Source organism: Pleurodeles waltl, chromosome 3_1 (assembly GCF_031143425.1).
Source record: "Pleurodeles waltl isolate 20211129_DDA chromosome 3_1, aPleWal1.hap1.20221129, whole genome shotgun sequence".
NCBI lineage: Eukaryota > Metazoa > Chordata > Amphibia > Caudata > Salamandridae > Pleurodeles > Pleurodeles waltl.
The window spans coordinates 1823817462-1823836220 of record NC_090440.1 but is presented as its reverse complement, the minus strand read 5'-3'; the positions used below and the strand labels follow the sequence as shown (position 1 = coordinate 1823836220).

Below are 18759 nucleotides of genomic sequence, written 5' to 3'. Positions count from 1 at the left end.
TTAGTAAGCCTGCTATATCCATACCCAAAAGTCCTGTCTGTGACCTCTTCTTTAACAAGCTTCTCTACAGCTGCTGTTAGTTCTGACATAGGTTCCATTCCTACTGCCTTCAGTCATTTGTTTACCACTGCGCTTATTCCCCCAGTGACAGAGACCTCTTCAAAGATGAGCTGCATTTTTACCGGCAATTGCTTTGACACACCCTTGTTTCCTTTTAACAGCAACATATTTAAGCCATTTCGGATCCAACCAAAGAAGTATTTGTTTCATGCAGCTCTGCTGCCCACCTATTACTTCTGCACAATTCACAGTTTCGCAATTGTAATCAGTGCCATTTTATGTCATTGCCAAAATCACTAACTGTAGCATGTCTTCTTTTTCCCCTTACCCTCACTTCCTCCGTTCTATCCAAAATGTTCTCCATTTCACCTAAATCTCCTTTTTATCCTTGTTACTTGAGAACTGCCTGCTGCCTTGCTTCTGAGGTTGTTGCGGTTCTCACTTACCTATGCAATCTTTCTTTAACTTCTGGGTCAGCTCCAGGTATCTGGAAACAAGCCCTAGTTGTTCCTCTGTTAAACAAAACATTTCACAGTGGACTCCCAGATCCTAGCTAATTAGAGGTCCATCTCCCTTTTGCCTTTTCCAGCTAAAAGTACCAAACCATATTAAATTCATAGTTATCACCTTTCGTTGAAGAAGATAATTTGTTCGATTCATACCGACCATTGTTTAGACCATGTTTTTGTACTGAAACCTTTCTTGTGTCTGCCAGTAACGATGATCGCATGCTGTTCAATCGAGGCAGCAAGGTTTCTTTGGTCTTATTAGGCCTCTCCGCAGCATCCAATACTGTCTCCCATTGCATTCTGCTTGATGGTCTGGATCATTGTGGGTGAAAGACAAAGCATGCCTCTGGATTACCTCTGTTCCTAATAATCATGTTCAGGGTGTTTTGTGGACCCTTTTTATTGCAGTTTTTAAAGTATCACTTCTGGGTTCCCGCAATAAGTCCAATACTTCTCAAAATGTATCTTGTACCTCTGGCAGCCCTTATTAACTCTTTTGTTCTCACTTTCTGTGCTTACGTCGTTGACACTCAACTTATCTTTCGCATAGATGGTAATTATTCCTCACTGCAATCTAATTTCAAAAAGTGCATTTGTGATGTCTGTAACTAGCTGTCTGTGAGCTTCCTGCATATGCACTTAGACAAAACAGTTGTACGCATCTTCAATCATTCAACAGCTTAGTGCAACAGCTAATTGCTTCACGCGTTATTTTCCGCTTAGATTCACATTCATTGTGTCTGCAAACTTGGTATATTGTTTAATTCTCAGCTTATATTCCCCCACCACACATACACGTCATAAATCTCTCTCCCAACTACTTTTACATTTTACAGTTCCTGAAGAAAGGTATTTCTTTTTTCATACATGGTTTCTCAAGGCAGTAGTTCAGACTCTCATCTTTCTAACCTTGACTTTGCAATAATCTTTTTCTAGTTCTTCCTGAGTATTCTCTTACCAAACTTCAGCACATTCAGGATGCTGCAGCTCGCCTCCCCCTTGGCATTAGTCGGTGCTTGGGTAACTCCTCTCATCTAGATTTACTCCACTGACTGCCTATGTGCAAGGTGTTGTCTTGTTAAAGCTCTTTGCTTCTCTCTGAAGATAATTCAAACACTCTCCCACGCTTACATGAATTCCTACGTGAAACACTATACTTCGTTCAGATTTCTCTGCTCTAGGAATGCCAATTTATCAGTGGTTCACAGGTTTTCTAAATCTACGTTGGGTGTATGGGCCTTTACTACCCTAGCTACCAATGGCAGCAACTCTTCTTACCATTTTGAACCATCTATTGCCGCTTCCTGCTGTAAACTTCGCAAGACCTATCTTTCCAAATACTAAAAAAAGTGCTGTGTCTCTGTAGCCATGGGACACTCCTTTCTGTGATATTTGTGTGTTTTATAACTTCTAATTTATTCATTCTTTCATTCATTCAGAACTGTGTAGAAACGTCATTTATGGACCAAATATTCATTAACTGTACCTATTTAGGGTTATTAAATTAGCAGGATCAACAACATCTAATACAGCTGTAGAGCCATGCATTCCAATTGTGACAGTGCAGCAAGAATGACACTTCACTGAGGCAGCTTCCAGGAGCTGTTCAACAGTCAGTTTTGTTGTGTTGTTCTGGCGTATTACAAAGAGAATGCCGATTTCCATCCTCAATTACAAAGGGTTTCACGTCCAGAGATCAATACGGCATCTTACAGTATTAATGGCCCTCATTTTTGATAGAGATGAAATGCTGAACCCAATTAGTATCCACAGCATTTAGGCAGCATTACTTTGATGATTTAAGAAGACATTCAAAAACACATTGTAAGGAAAATTTGCTGCATACCAATTTGAACACCTAAAGTGAAGTACACTACATTTTATTGCAACATAAACAACACAATCACCCTGGATGGCTCATAGATGGAAAAGCCATGGTCAAGCAATGGTGCTCCACCACATAATTATTGTTGGGGAAAAAATATACATATGTAGCCATATGTATGCATTGCATAGACATTATACTTCAATATAGTTCCCACCTAAACTATCCCTCTTCTCACTGTAACAAGCTTGCCGGATCTGCAGAGGCTTCCATCTCTGGCCTTGCCTGGACAAGCTTCAATAGCTGTTCTAAGTCCACTTAGAGGTCACTTTGCTTTTCCTGACTTCCACATCAGCTTCTTCATTTATGCCTAGACTGCATTTCTGTATGTTTGGCACTGTGTCTTTGTTACATTTCTATGCTTGCCCTTGTTTGGCACTATGACCTTCTGGGTGTACTTATGATGCACTTCTGTACTGCATATAAGGCCCAAAAACCAGTCACTCAGGGAAGAAGAAGCCTGTTTGTATTATGCACACAGTTTTTTCTATTTGCTCTTCTTCCTTGCTGGCAGGCCAGCAAGCATGCTATGGTACCTACAAAAATATTTTATTTTGTTCCTGGGCAACTGCTGTCTATTGTGTGTTTCCTTCATTGCTTCTGGGAGGGTGCACAAGTATTTACTTAACAATTATATGAAGGCATATGGATGCATGGCAAACACAACAGATGCTAAGACCTACTACTTAGGGAACACCACCCATGCAGGATCCAAAGGATTGTTCCACATTCTTAATGTTCTTTAAGATTCTGCCTCCCCACCTAGGTTATAGATGACATTTAATCATACATTTGCTTTGTGAGCATGGACAGTGGGAGTGAGTACTTTCTAGGCCAGGTCAAGGATAAATAATTCACAGTAAGAGCACCAATACTGTAGGGAAACATATTTTGGGTCTTTTTGTGTTGGGATGTGTGTACAAATTAAACACTAGGTACTGATAAGCCAATACCTCAGAGAACTCCATCCTAGACCAACAGCATGACCCACTAGGACACTGGAAAACAATGGTATTAGACCTGACAGCCTCAGGGTGGTTTTGCCCCAAGTCTGCTTGCCTCCTATTTTACTGAATTTGCTTTTGTTGGCCTCCGGGCTCTGCACACTTTACTACTGCCAACCGATGCTAGAGTGCTTGTCCTTTCTTCCTAAAATGTGGTTTGATTGGTATATAGCTAATTTACTTATAAGTCACCAGTAAAGTGCATTACATGTTCCCAGGGGCTGTAAATTAAACTCTATTAGAGGGCATTCAGCACTGCTTGTACCACCCACTTAAGTAGCACTTTAAAACATGTTCCAGTCCTGCCATTAAACCCTGGATGAAGTGTTTACACTGCCATGTCAATTTGGCATTTAAAATCTCTTGCCAAGCCTTAAAATCCACTTTTATTACATATATATCACCCCTGAGATAGGCCCTAAGTAACCCATAGAGCAGGATACTGTGTAATTTAAAGGCCATACATATGTGTCTAAGTTTTACATGTTCTAGTTGTGAAAAATTATTACATTCATTTTTTACTACTGTGAGGCCTACCCCTCTCATAGGATAACTATGAGGATTACTTATTACATTTACTAAGCTGTAATTCCTGACTGGGAAGGAGTAGAATTGTCATGTTTAGTACCTATGGAATTGTGATGATAAATCCTCTCTAATGGTAAAGTGGGATTTATTTTTAAAATTTGGAAAATGCCACTTTTAAAAAGTTGGCATTTCCCTGCTTTTAGCCCTATGTGCCTGCAGCCTGTCTCCAATACACCTCTGGGGTGGGTGGCAGCTTGGTTTTGTGCATTTCCTCTAGATAGTCACACATAAAGGGAGCTTAGGTGTGACTGATGGGTAATCCACATCCCGATGGATCATCCTCGGCAGAATGGGAGGGAGGAGCTGGCCAATGCCTTACACTTACACCTGATTAGGCTGTGTCCTGTCCTCACACAAAGGACTGCTTAAACCTGTAAGGTGAGTCTTGAGCCAAGGCAGGAAGGGAGGACATCTGTGCAATTCAAAGCCCTTCTTTGAAGTCTCCCCCACTTCAGAGACACCACTGGATAAAGGAACTGGACTTCTGACCCTACCAACTAATTACACGTCGGGCTTGTGAATTCTCTGCCAGGAAGAAAAAATGCTATGCTACTACAAGGACTGCCAGTCTGCCAGACTGTTGCTCTGAAAGAATTGCTTTCTTGCTGTGCAGATTTGCTGCCGGCTGACCTCCTTGACTGGGTGAAAAGACTGGACCCATCACTTGAACCCAACATCCGGAGTGACTCAATGGGCCTGCTGACTGGTCTCCTGTTTCCTGACATCTCAGGCACACAAATGACTTCCAACTCACCTGCTACAGCACCTGGACTCTGCCATCTGTGAGTTTTGCCCTGGCAAGTGGGACATCAAGTCCTGTGACCTTTGAAGTAGGTATAAAGTGCTGCTTCAACAAGATACCGCAACTTGATGCCTCTGTGCCGCTCTGAACTGGCACATCTCCATCAATGCAAAAATCAAGGACATTGCATTGCCAATAGCATGGCAGATTGCCTCCATTTCTGATGCATTTTTGACTTTGCATGGCTTGCAACCTATGTATCGCCTCTCTCCTAATGATTGATGCATCACCTCCTTTCCTCCTTGCAGCCTCGCAGCTCCCTTGATGGCAAACAAGGCACGTTGCAGTGAAGAGATATGCATGTTTATACCTACACACCAAGAATAAAACTCAGAGCCTCATTTACAATCCCTTTGCACCTCAGCTCTGTCATTTTTTTATGCAACAGTGGCTCTAGCAGTGCACTGCACTGCTCGGCTCCAGATTTACAAACTGATGCATTGGGCCCAATGCGTCAGTTTGTAAAGCCCTGTTTCAGATTATACCTGCACGAGGTATAAGATATGCAGTGTAGGCATTCCCAGGCAAAAAGCCACACAGAGCTGACACAATGAGATTTACAACATTTCACTGCATCATTCTGAGACTTCACTGCATCAGAATTTTACCACCTGCTCAGAGCAGGCATAAAATTGAAGCAGGACTTTTTCCTATTGGGACTCTTCAGCAATGCATCAGTTTTATGCCAACAGATGCATCAGATTTTAAATATAGAGCTGTGTAGTACACTGCTAGCGCCACAGCTGCATTAAAAACAAAATGGCACAGCAGTGGCGCAAAGTGCTTGTAAACGAGGTCCTGGGTATGAAAGTGTGCGCTCCACTGCTGAACTATGCAAATACACTTGTATGTTAATTCTATGACCATCAAACCCAATAACATTGCCAACAAGTGAAGATATGCATGCATAATCCGGCCTATTAACCGTGCTTTAATTCGAATACGTATTGCACTGGACATTAATGCTTGGTACCGTGTGACTGTTCCAAACGTTAATTCAGTTTGTGGTGGGATTTAAGACTGTTGTTGTCTTTCCTTGTCACAGGTTGGTTTTCAAATGTTGAAACTATGATGCTGTGTTTTTTCTTCTTGCCTAAAGCGATGTGTTGTAGACAAAAAAGCAGGACTTGTGGTAAACAAGTTGGAGGTGCGGCTCATCTTATGACTGACACATCCTGTTTCAGGTCCTGTTTTTTTAAAGAATAATTTACATTTGTAAATATAGTCACAACTGTCAAAAATATATCTTAAGCAGAACATGGAGGGAAGAACAAGGAAGACCTTACTGGAGAAACTGACGGTTTTGAAAGCCTTTTCCGATATTTTAGTTCTTAGTTTTTAAATGGCTTATACATTGAATTATTTTTAATGTAATTTTATTTACATAGTGAGGTTAGTTGCATACATGGAATACACAATTCACATTAGTGGTACTAAAAAACGACGACAGTAGTAGTAACTTGGCTTCAGTGTTTCCATCGTTTGGAAAACATTATAGTTTTTGGCTACACAGTGGCTTTCCTGAGAGCAAATTCTATAGGAAATAAATCTACAAAGTGATCTACAAGGAACTATTCCCAAATAGGAAATGCATATCCTACCATGTATGTCAAACAAAAGAATAATGATCCAGAAACTTAGAACTTGTGCAAAAAACAGACAAACACATTTTACACTATTTTGGTGCTTGTGTAAAACTGAAGCAAGGGTGAAGATTTTGCCGTGCTCCAGACTACAGAAAGATAGTGCATCCGGGCGAAATGGGAAATTGAACCGTAGACCCATTGCTCAAAGCAGTTATTGATTATAAATACTTTAAAGTGTTTAATAGATATTTTGGCGTGTAAATCCTAATCTATGATGGAAATCATTACCTATAAATAACATTTTTGAGAATACAGAGCACACTGCGCTATTTTTTTATTTAAGCATTGAAACGCATTTCCTCTAGGGCACGCAAAGTAGCATTAAGTGCTGCTCCCCCAACCACCCCTCCTCCTCACCACCGCCCATCTCTGGTTTTATCCTTCGAAAATCAGGCTGGCAAACACCAAAACACCAGTGAGAGGAATATATTTGCACCTGGTTGTAATCCATGTTTACGACAAACTTGTTCCCAAAATTGAATTAGTGGCCCTCTGTAATCAGGCCTGTAGTCTCTAGCTCTATCATTGCTGTTATCTAAGATAATTCTCTAACAGATTTGGAATTGTGATCATTACTATTGCTTGCTGAAGATAGTCACACATTTTCAGTGACGGACATTTTCGTGCTACTGAGGTTCTTCTTTTTCAAGGTATTGTGATGACCTCATGTGAACAACATTGCTGCATCAATCTGTGCTCGGAGTAGTAAGTGGAATGACACAAGTATTAATTATGTGGACAGTGGCAGAAGGGAGGTATTTGATTAGGTATCAAACACAGCAGAAGCAGTAAGCACATGCCCATGACTGCGTAGGTCTGGGACTTCATGGCGCTGTGATACAACATATAAAGGGACTCAGAAAGGGTTGCGATGCTCACTTTTAATGAAGCCAGAGAAATGAAAAGCCTTTATAGGACTTGAACCTGAATGGCATTCATTTTCTATATCTACCGAATATCTGAAATTTAAAAAAACTGGTATTTCCGGTTGATGATAATTTACCATTTAGGATAAAGCCAAGGTTTAAACAGACTGAACAGCAGCTGCATTTTCTAATGAGCCTATTGTGGATTGGCTGGTGATCTGTTGATCAATCAGGAAAGCACAGTGGATTCTTCAGATCTGTGTATTCATCACATGCCTCCATTACAACATTTTCCCACCATGATACTGCTTCCCAACTCCCCCGTAGAATCGTCCACAGCTATTGTTACAAAATCACGTAGAACTTCAGAACTGCAGAAATTCCTAACTTATCTATGCACATAACTTTAAATGTGAAATATACTTAAAAGTCTTTCGAGATATCTGGTTTGGTGCTAAAAATAAAAAGTAAAAATTAAAGGTTATACCATTTGAATTTCGTGGCTCCAGTGAAGGTGCAATGAATATAAATTACTAGAACTAGATATTGAAATAGATTCATAAGTTAATTCAAGAGTGAATTATTCATGGTGATGGAAGATTCTGTTACTTAATGAGCAGCCTTTTTCGGTTTCATCCTCCAGCAGCTTTTTACTTCTTGTTTTTTTCTTAACTTGTCCCTCGGCCTCCCTCGCCAGATGTGACACGCCAGTTAAGGTACAGTGACACACCAGTTAAGGTACAGTGGCACGTGACACATCTGTATCTTCTTATCAAAAGTCGCTGCCTTTCAAGCAATAAGATTCCCAGCAGGAAATACACTTTTACATTTATGATTGGATTTATATGCAGCATAAATGACAGGAAGATGTGTTCTGCATCCAGTGTAGACATTTTGTGTCTGTGCTCGAGTACAGCCAGCAAAAACAGACCTCAACGTTAAACAAACATGAGTCATTAGCAATGGATACGTTTTGCACAAAACCCCACGATGAAGCATGCGATGTCATACGGAAATATAGCAAAAATATAACAAAGAATTATTAAATGCATGACTAGAATAGTGCGAATATACTACTAAAGGAAGAAGTATATCGAGAAGAACAAAAAGCAGATTTTAAGCTCCACTTCGTGAAAATATACATACATACTTTTTCTAAGCAAAATGCAAATTAATGTAGTCATTTTCAAAACAACATCTCTACATATTTTGAAAGTCCTTATGAGAATGGTTGTACATCTATGATAATGGTTTTATGCTTAGATAGATCATATGTAGGACTACGCTAAGAATATATATTCAGAAGTGATGTGGACATGTTTAGTTTGTCGTGAAAATTGCCAAATCACTTCAAATTGATATTTTCAAAAGTTTCACAAAGAATTTTAAAGCTGGCAAAAAAATAGAAATACCATCAGAGTCTAATTTCCACTGCTGCAATACCTGGTCCATTCTGCTGCTCAACAAGAAAAACATACAACCTTTCATTAGGCCACACAAATGTGAAAAATATCTGGTCCCTCAGCCTTCCAGCAACTCCAACTATGTTTCCTTCTCTGTTTTATTTGTAGACGAATGGGCCCTTTTGGAAATCAGGATGCCTCCAAATTCATCAGCCAGCCTCTGCTAGTGAAAGCAGACCTTGCAAGTTGTCCACATCACTGATAATACACTCTGACTAATGTCAGTACAACAGATCACCAAAATGAAGATCTGTCTGGCGGCGGATATCAATAGACAGGCCACATTGCTTAAAATGTTAACTCTAATTCTTGATCAGATCATTAGCTTCTCCTTCAACAGATTCATAAACATATCTCCCACTTGCTGTTTGTGCAGAAACTTATTTCTGCCAGCTAAAGCTTCTCAACGTGCACTTTGCCTCCAATGAAGCAAAATGTTTCACATGCAAAAAATGAAAAATGTCCTAAGAATTTGAATAATACCACTGCAATGATTTGAAAACAATGGTATCGAAAATACTTCCTACAACTTGATACTTTGGGCAGTGTTCATGGTCTTGTTTTGCAAAAGGCCGGTGGTGCTGTCCCTGCCTTCTATCCTCACAACATCTCATTGTTTTGGTGACAATGCAGTGTACTAAAACTGTTTTAGTGTATCGACCGGTTGGTATGTGACAATAAAAATATGTTGCAAGACATCTTTCCAAGGGTTCTACACCAGGGAAAGCAAATAAACAGGTCAAGATGCTATTAAATACTTATATATAACCACTTGAAGTGAGATATGTTGACTTCCCTACAAAGACTCACTCATGAATTAGCTCTAAAATGCCATACAGTTTACTATAATCAACCTAACTTTAACTTTCGTAGGCCCCATACTTTAAGCAGACGCTTTCTTCTGAAAGCCACAATATCCCATGAAGGACTGTGAAACCTCAGTAAAGGATTAAAACAACATAAAGGAACAGCTTACAGTAATTTTCTAAAGGGCATCACAGAAAATTGAATGTCTTTGCTTTGAGCATCATTGTGAAAAACCCAATGTGCAAAAGAAATGATAGAAACTTGGAAATGTAATGTATGCTTTAAGAAAACACGATGGGCTTAACTCAAAATCTCCATTTACAAATAAGACATCACTGGGTAGTTAAGCAGTTTGGTCTATCTGGAGGGCTGCTGGATTTGGTGTTTGGTCTTCACGTAGATCTTCTTTAACATCAGCATCTTCCTTAGGCTCAGAAGTGGGATGTTTCAAGGCAGATGTTTCTTGTGCCTCCTCAAATTCTTCATTGTCTTCAGTGATTGGGAGCTCATTGTTTTTGCTCTTTTCTTTATTTTCTTCTGCTTCTTTTTCCATTGAATCTACAACAGCTTTGATCTCTCCCTTTTGGGTAGATGCCATTTCTGAGAGCAATTCATTCACTGATATTTTTTCATTCTCCTTGGAAAGCTGAACTTCTACTTCTGCTTTTTTGGGCTTCTCATCTTCATTGGAATTCTCTCCTTCATTAACCTTCTTCACACTGAACGTAAGTGGTGGCACTTTGAAAGAAGAGGATGCTTTGTGGTGGGTATGAGTAAATGACTTCTTAATTTTCTCCCTTCTTTCAGGTGACACAATCTTTGTGCCAATTTTATTCATCTTCTTTTCGATATTTTCACGGGAGAATGCCTTTTTGAGGCTGCCCACCTTCTTGAGACTAGACCTTTTGATTTTCTCAGCTCTGGATTCTTCAAGTTTGTCATCCATGTCTTCTAGACCTTCAATATCATGGCTGATCTCTTCATCGGATGACAGTTCCACAGTATGCAATGTTTCTTCCGCTGTTTTGTTCTCATTGTTCGGCTCCTCCTGCCCTTCGGTGATACTTGGAGTCAATGGTGGCTCCTTCACAAACACATTGGCAGGGATTTCATTTTCCTCCTAAAAGAAACATTTAAAATGTTAAATTAAAAAAAAAAAAACTATGAAAGGACAGGTAAAGAAAATGTTGCACATTCATTTTTTTCTAATAATAAAGCACTTAAAGAAAAAAATGCCTTTTTGTATTTCTAAACACCAGATCTATTAAAACCTACCAAACCATTCTGAGGCTTTTGAAAGATACTCAGTTGGCTGCCACTGAAAATGATATCCTTAATTGATCTGATACTTACCAAAGTCTTAAAGCATACACAATGTGAAACGCAATGAGCACAAGTAGGTGGGACAAGGCAAGAACCTTATTAAAATAATCTGAAAAGCACGATGTCTTCCCAGCTATAAAAGGTAGAAAACTTGCTGCTAGACAAATGGAGCTTATATCACGATGATTGACCCACTATAGAAAATAGTGGCTCAAGAAGAATATCTGAAATCTAGGAATGAAACTTGAAAACCATACAGAGATGTATTTTTGGGAAGCAAATTATTGCTTAGCTTTTTTGACCCTTCCTGCTATGACACTTTATTGGATGCTAAGACTAAAACTTTAAACATAACGCTTTTCATTCAGAAGAAGCTACTGTGGCAATTGTTGAGAACCAATACACCAGGACACTTTAAAGGAGCTGCTCCCAGGCGTCAGATTCTTTACAGAGCTTGCTGAAAGAGGCTGTTGGCTGAACGTGCTAAAAGGTCATTGATTGTGAGGTAATGCTTAATCATGGGGAAATCAAAATGAAAACAAACCAGTGGTGAATCAATCGTACAAATGTTATCTGTACAAATGGGTCTGCAACAATGACTGTCGAGTTTTGGCTTTGGTGAAACAAGTCCTAATAGTTAAATACAATTATAGATAGGCGCATAGGATAAATAAAAATGGCATTTAGAAGGTCTTCCCAAAAGCACACAACATTAGTGATTCAGATGTGTTTCCCATCCTGTAAAAATGCTTCAGAAGGGAAATTTTCTGCTTCTGAAACTTTTTTTATGGGAACATGCCATTCTGAACAGGGCTACATTGAAAATGTTTCTAAGTATACACAGAAGCACAGCGGGAACAAGCAGAAGCACAGAAAAACATTCCTAGGTCTGCGACCAGGATGAAGTATCCAACTTGGCTGCTTAAATTCCCCAGCTCACAGGGCTGGAAAACACCAATGTTTGCTCCTTTGTCACTGTAATCCTTATGAGTTTTGTGATGTCATCAGCATTTAAGCCTCTGGATTCTACTTAACCAGACTGCATTGGGAGTCTTGAAAACAAAAGAAGCTGTTGACGTTTGAAGTGATCTCTAAACACGTCCAAGAATGGCTGTGCAGTATCACGGTTCCACTAGGCCAGTCTCCCCCCTGCCATGCTACCCATCAAATGCATTCGCAGACCAAAAACCGAAAATCGCAAAAATTTCGATTTTCTGCGTTGCGACCTGGATTTTGCAAATCGCAATTTGCGATTCGCAAAATCCAGGTTGCAAAGCAATCCTGCAAAAAATTGTAAATTGCGATTTTTCACATAATGGTATTTTGCACTTGCAAAATACCATGACCTGCAACCAGGTGGTAACCTGGTGCAAAATTAAAAAATGCAGTACAACTGCATTTTTAAATTAGATATGTAAAGCACACATGCCCTTTTGGCATGTGTGTACTTTACAGGTCCCCAGCACCCTGGCCCTTTGCTTTTCCCAAATTGCGATTTCTGTTTCAGAAACCACAATTTGCGAAATGCAAAAAATTCACAGCTATGGGCCAACAGGCCCATAGCTGCGAATGGGGCCAGTATCGCAATTTGCGATTCGGTAATTGCATTTGCGATTTTTAAGAAATCGCAATTACCGAATCGCAAATGTGATACATGGACCTTTGCGAGTCGCTAATTGCGATTTCTTGAAAATTACCGCAATTCATACATCTGGCCCAAAATTCGGTCCTCCCTTTTTGCTTAATTCCAGTGGCCCTGGGAATATTTAAAATACATTACTGTATCTCAATATTTTAATTTGAATGCACAGGCTGCAAATGTAATGATTGTTAAGCTATCTCGTTGGAAACTAAAAATGTATCTTGGTTTATTGTCAAACCCTTAAAACATAAAGAGATTTAATGCTTACAATTTCTTTCATTTGATGTATCTGTCGCCACCTTTCAAAAATAATACTCAGTTTATGTGTGTTCTGTTAGACAAAAAATTGTTTTTGGAGCTAATGCCATGGCAGCCCTGTTGGCTATAGCCTTTGGTCATAGCCTTAGGATCCCAGTTCAAATCACAACACCTCACCTCCCTGCTTCACATCAGATTGTGCCTCTTGCTGTTCTTGTGAATTTGTGCACTCGTCCAGGACAAAATACAACAACCATATACCCCCATCGCATTGGAGAACCATGATCATTGTTTGTGCAGATTTCTGATCGTTTCTGTGGTCACCTTTGCTCCTAATAAAGTCACAACACTGACTCTGACATTGTTATAAGTATGTAGCTTTTACCTGAGGGTAAGGTCCCGAGTAGAGGACCTGAAAGAACCTTGGAGTAGGGAAATGGTGATTGAAGTGGAAGAGATTCTTGTCAGGAGTTTTGTTCAAGGGATGGAGCTCGGACCTATACTGATCCAATGCATTATGGGTAGATTAGGATGGGGAATACTGGCATCCTTCATTTCTCTTCCACAGGGAGATACAACACTGAAGATTAACTCCTGCATCGCTTGAGTGTAAAATAGTACTACAAATGGGTGAATTATTTGGGTTTTGGAGTTCTGCCAACTTTATACTCGATTTAATAAATGAATGAGAAGAACATTTTGTGACTCCAGACTTTCTTATGCACAAATGGCCACTATCTGTGTCTCCGAATTTATCTGATGAACTGGCACATGTTCATCAGTATCCCTTGGTTTCTTGTAAACTCTCATTTAGTAAAAAGGAATGCAAGTGAGGCTGAGGTCATGTATCAAAGTACATAAAATTGGTTTGTGTACAGAAGCTTCTTAATATTGGACGAAATTGCTATGTGTTGATTAATGCGTGTTACCTGATATTTTCCGTATCTGTTACACAATTCAAGTTTTGAAGAAGATTGAAACTTGTTTTTCTTATATATTTATTCATTTTGAAGACATTTTTATTGCCAACCTACAAGTTGAGAGGTAACTTCAAGAATCCAGAAAGGGAAGTCATGAAGGGGCTATATGTTTCCTCACATTATGAAAATTTTGAGAAGAAAATAATGATAAACCTGACTAGAGTTTGAAGACAGTCTGATAAACATACTACTTTTACACGAAAACAACAGTTTTCATACTGCCTAAAGCCAGAGAAAATGTGGTATATCGGATCTAAATTAAAGACAGCCGTAAATAAGTGGAAACTTGTACAATTGTAATTAGTCTAATGTAAATGCAAAATGTAAACATATACATCTGTGGGATGATGTAACTATGACAGCAAAGTTCCTGTTTGACATTTAATATCCCATGTCCTTGCATTGCTACTTGCATGTGTATTACAGTGAACATAAATGAGCACTACTTATTTTCATCTTGACTTCATGTGAGGCCAGATGCACGAAGCCATTTAATGGTTGCAAACCATATGACATGCTAAATCACAGGGTTTGCAACTGATAAATGGCTTGTAAATGTTTTTAGCCCAATGCATTACAAATCATAATCTAATGGGTATGAATTTAGGGTGTCCCTCCCAAATTCTGATTCGTAATGCTATTTTGGTCACAAACCATTGATAGGGTACCAACTCCCCGAAAGAGGTGGTAACCCATTCACAAAGGGGAGGGGGTCAAATGGGAAAAAATGTTTTGGAGTGGGCATCACTGCCAGCTCTCAATCATACATTTTAAAAAAGTACTATAAAATGAAGACCCATTTCACTTAATGAGAACAGGCTGCATTTAATAAAACATGGTATTCTATCGAGTGAGTTACAATTTTTGTCCTACCACATGATGATTGATAGAGTAGCTCAAATTTTGACCGAGACTAAGGGGGGACTGTGTGCATAGACCTTTACGCAAAAACTACATCTGGCCCAAAATGTTCCTGTACACAAATTAAGTTTGCATTTTTCTATTCCAGAGTAAAATTCTCACCTACTCTGTGCAAATCTATGGCTTATTTATATTTATGACATAAAACGTCCTTTTCTTTAAAATAACGTTCAATTAAATAGAATTAAGGGCCATATTTATACTTTTCGACGCACAACTGCGCCAACGAAGTTGTGCGTCAAATAATTTAACGCCGGCTAACGTCATTCTGAAGCGCCATGCGGGCGCCGTATTTATTCAATGACGTTAGCCGGCGTTAGCCGGCGGAGCTGCCTGGTGTGCGTCTCAAAAAATGACTTACACCAGGCAGCGCCGGCTTAGGGGAATATGGAGCTTGGGCGTCAAAAAATGGGGCAAGTCAGGCTGAGACAAAATTTTCGCCTCAACCCGATTTGCGCCGTTTTTTTTTACTTCCAACCCCCATTGAAATGACTCCTGTCTTAGCAAAGACAGGAGTCATGCCCCCTTGCCCAATGGCCATGCCCAGGGGACTTATGTCCCCTGGGCATGGCCATTGGGCATAGTGGCATGTAGGGGGGCACAAATCAGGCCCCCCTATGCCACAAAAAAAAAAAAAAAAAAAACTTACCTTAACTTCCCTGGGATGGGTCCCTCCATCCTTGGGCGTCCTCCTGGGGTGGGCAAGGGTGGCAGGGGGTGTCCCTGGGGGCATGGGAGGGCACCTCTGGGCTCCTTCCGAGCCCACAGGTCCCTTAACGCCTGCCCTGAGCAGGCGTTAAAAAATGACGCAAACGCGGCTGGACGTCATTTTTTTTGACCCGCCCACTCCCGGGCGTCATTTTTGCCCAGGAGTATAAATACGACGCAAATGCCTCGGAGTCATTTTTTAGTAGGGAACGCCTACTTTGCATATCATTAACGCAAAGAAGGTGTCCACGCTAAAAAATTACGCAAACTCCATGAACTTTGACGCTAGACGCGTCTAACGCCAGAGTATAAATATGGAGTTCGTTTTGCGTCAGATTTGCGTAAAAAAAACGACGCAAATCCGGCGCAAACAGAGTATAAATATGGCCCTAAGTGTCCATGGTTAAGTCGCCTTTGGCAGGTGAGAGCTAATTTCAAGTCTACTTTTACTATTACTCTTTTTGAAAGCATTTTGTTTCTGGAGCTAGTCAGCGAGGGCCATTCATGATGGATTTTTCTTTGTTTTAGGTCATGCTCTTTGGCACTTTTTGACACCTTTACATTTTGCTCTGCATTTTTTGCCTTGCAGAATAGCCTTCACATTCCACATGCTTGCTTTTCTACATTTCATGGTGACTAAAGTTTAACTAACGTATTTGATTGAAATTACCATAGTCGCTAATTTCTTACCTTAATCTTTTTAATTAATTTAGAAAAGGCGACTTGCACAGCATACTTCCAGTCATAGTAGCTTATTCACGCATCTTCCAATTTCTATTTTTGTAGGATGTTGCAACTAAATGTCTCTGACTCTACGGTTGGGTTTAAACATTAACAATATGTTAAATTACACTGCTTACTATTAGGTAGTGGCCCATCATGAAATATAACCTTTCATGCACTCTTAAAAATATCGCGAATATGGTCCAAATTGTTATTGTCAGACTATATACACTACTGCCCAGATGTACACAGAGCTTGCGTTGCCCTTGCGTCCCACTAGGAGGTGCAAACTAATGCAAGCCCTTTAGAGGGATTCTAAGCCACACAAATCCACCTTGGGGCTCTGTGTGGCTTAGTAAATCCAGAGTAACACAAGGTAGAGCAAATTGCTGCCTTGCATTGCTCTATGTTGGGAAGGTGGTCCATGGGTGGAGCATGGGCATTCCCATGAATCCACCCATGGATTTTGACACAATCCCAGATTTAGTAAGGTTAGTAAACCTGGGATTGCATCAAATGGTACACCTTCCCAACAGAGCTGTAACGAGAAGAAATATCTTTATTTCTCCTTCTTATTTCCTCTTTCTACATGTGTTGCATCCTTGAGCACACATAGAAAGAGGAAAATGCCTCAAGAGATTTTCCAAATGATTGTTTTTGTGCAGGAAGGTGTTGCATCCTGCACAAAAACAATTCTGTTTAAAATTCTGGCACCCTTGCCCCATGGCGCCAGGGTTCCTGCATTGGTGGTGGGCAGCCCTCTGCAGGGAGCATAAATGCATAAAATCTTAATAAAAAATGGTGTATTCGAAATGCATCATATCTTAGGGCAGCAACCTATCTTGCTGCATTGCATTGCATGTTTTTTTTTATAAATCTGCCTCTATAATTTTATTTCCTCTCGTTGCATATTTGCCTCACTGACCACTGCGCTGCTAATCATGTTACAATCAATCTGTGTTTTTGTTACACCATTTCTTTTGCCCCTTATTGTTTTTAAATTTAATTTACATATATGTATGACCTAATTCATAATTGACTTGGGTTATACGTTTTATCAGTCAGACATTTGTATCTTTGACTACATATTCATGTCCTATTGAGTAGCAGAGGTGGTATCGGTAAGCTTACAACTGCTTTCGCAATAATGTTTATTTGCGCATATTTATCTAGACAGGTCCATTGTTTAGTTATCTCAAGGCACTCTATGGCAGACACAGGAGTATTTTTCATTGCGCCAGAGGACGATTCAGCTCAGTAGGTAATAAGCCCTTCCCGGCATGTAAATAGTGCCAAACTGTAGAAGGTGACCTGCTTATCAGGGGCTTACTAGTCCATCAACCTAAGGCTTCAGTGACTAAACCATTGCATGGCATACCTTATGCACTGGTGTTTTGTGTGCAAGCGCATAGCACAGACTGTTATTTTAACTATTTCCCCAGCCTGATTATTATGGTCCTTGACTTATTTTAGTAATTTATGTGTATCAGTTTACACATGCAGAGACATAAAAGTAGGACCATACCATAAACACGATAATAGAGATGGAAGGATTGCAGTGAAAGCACCTTCCAATGTAGCATTCAAGCTAAATAGACGGGAGACCAAAATGGTCCCTGTGTTTACAAAGTTGTTTGTTTAATCTCACCTGTTTTCACTAGCTCAGAGCCTTCATTAAGCAGTACTCTATCCTGAGAGGAGTCAGTGTGCTTAATAACCAAACAAACTGAGAGAATTTGTGTCAAGAAATATATTTAGACAAAGAAAAGGAAACACATCAGCAAGTAACTTTTGAAAGTATCAAAACAAACATGCAGGCGAGTGAGCAGGTAGGCTAGAGAAGGATTGAGGAGAGAAGGAAAGCAAAAACTCAGAGAGAAGGTAAGAGGTGCTTATTCCCTCAGAGTGTTAGTCAAAACATGTCTAAGCTGTTTTAGATGATTAGAGAGTGTAGCCTTAAGTCAGATACGAGCAGTATTACAGATTTCTCTTTTAAGTTGTGTATAAAGTATTATAAAATCAGGGCAACATACACCAGCATGCACGGTTAAAATGAAGACTGGATGACCTACTGACACCTGAGACCTCTACTAGCTCAAGGAAAATGAATAACTCATTGATGTTGGGTAGTTGAGATTGGACTGTTCAACAAGGCACATGCTGCTAACTAATATGGGATAAAAGGCTGATGGAGCCAAGGAGCACCATTTGGAAAGTCTCACGGCTACTTCAATGGCAATGTTTTTTCACATTCAGTTGATCAACAATAAGCTTGAAGAGGCAAGCTAAAGTAAAATGCTAAGGCTACTAAATTAGGTTGAGAAGCAGAAGGAAGCAATTTAGAAATAAAGACTAATGAATTAATATTGATGGCTGGACAGAGAAAACCACGTGTGTCTGTAATATTCTATTGCTTATTGCCGATTTCACTACTTTGATTAAACTGCGTCATCCTACTAGTTACATCAAGAGGTGTGAGACAGACACAGAACCACCTACCTAAAGTTACTGAGACTGGGAGTCCTACTGTCATTTGACCAAGGGATGCCGAGGGAAGGTGAAAAATGTGAGAAT

The 18759-nt window shown here is 39.9% G+C and overlaps 1 protein-coding gene across 1 annotated transcript in view; it reads right to left on the bottom strand.

Annotated features, from left to right (window-relative positions):
- Positions 1 to 6207: 6207 nt before the first annotated feature.
- The window catches only part of CAVIN2 (caveolae associated protein 2), a 77944-nt gene continuing 65392 nt past the window's right edge, over positions 6208 to 18759 (bottom strand). Inside the window, exon 2 of the mRNA XM_069225870.1 lies at positions 6208 to 10750. Coding sequence (XP_069081971.1) covers positions 9974 to 10750 — 777 coding nt within the window. The 3' untranslated portion in view covers positions 6208 to 9973. The remainder of the gene's footprint in view (positions 10751 to 18759) is intronic.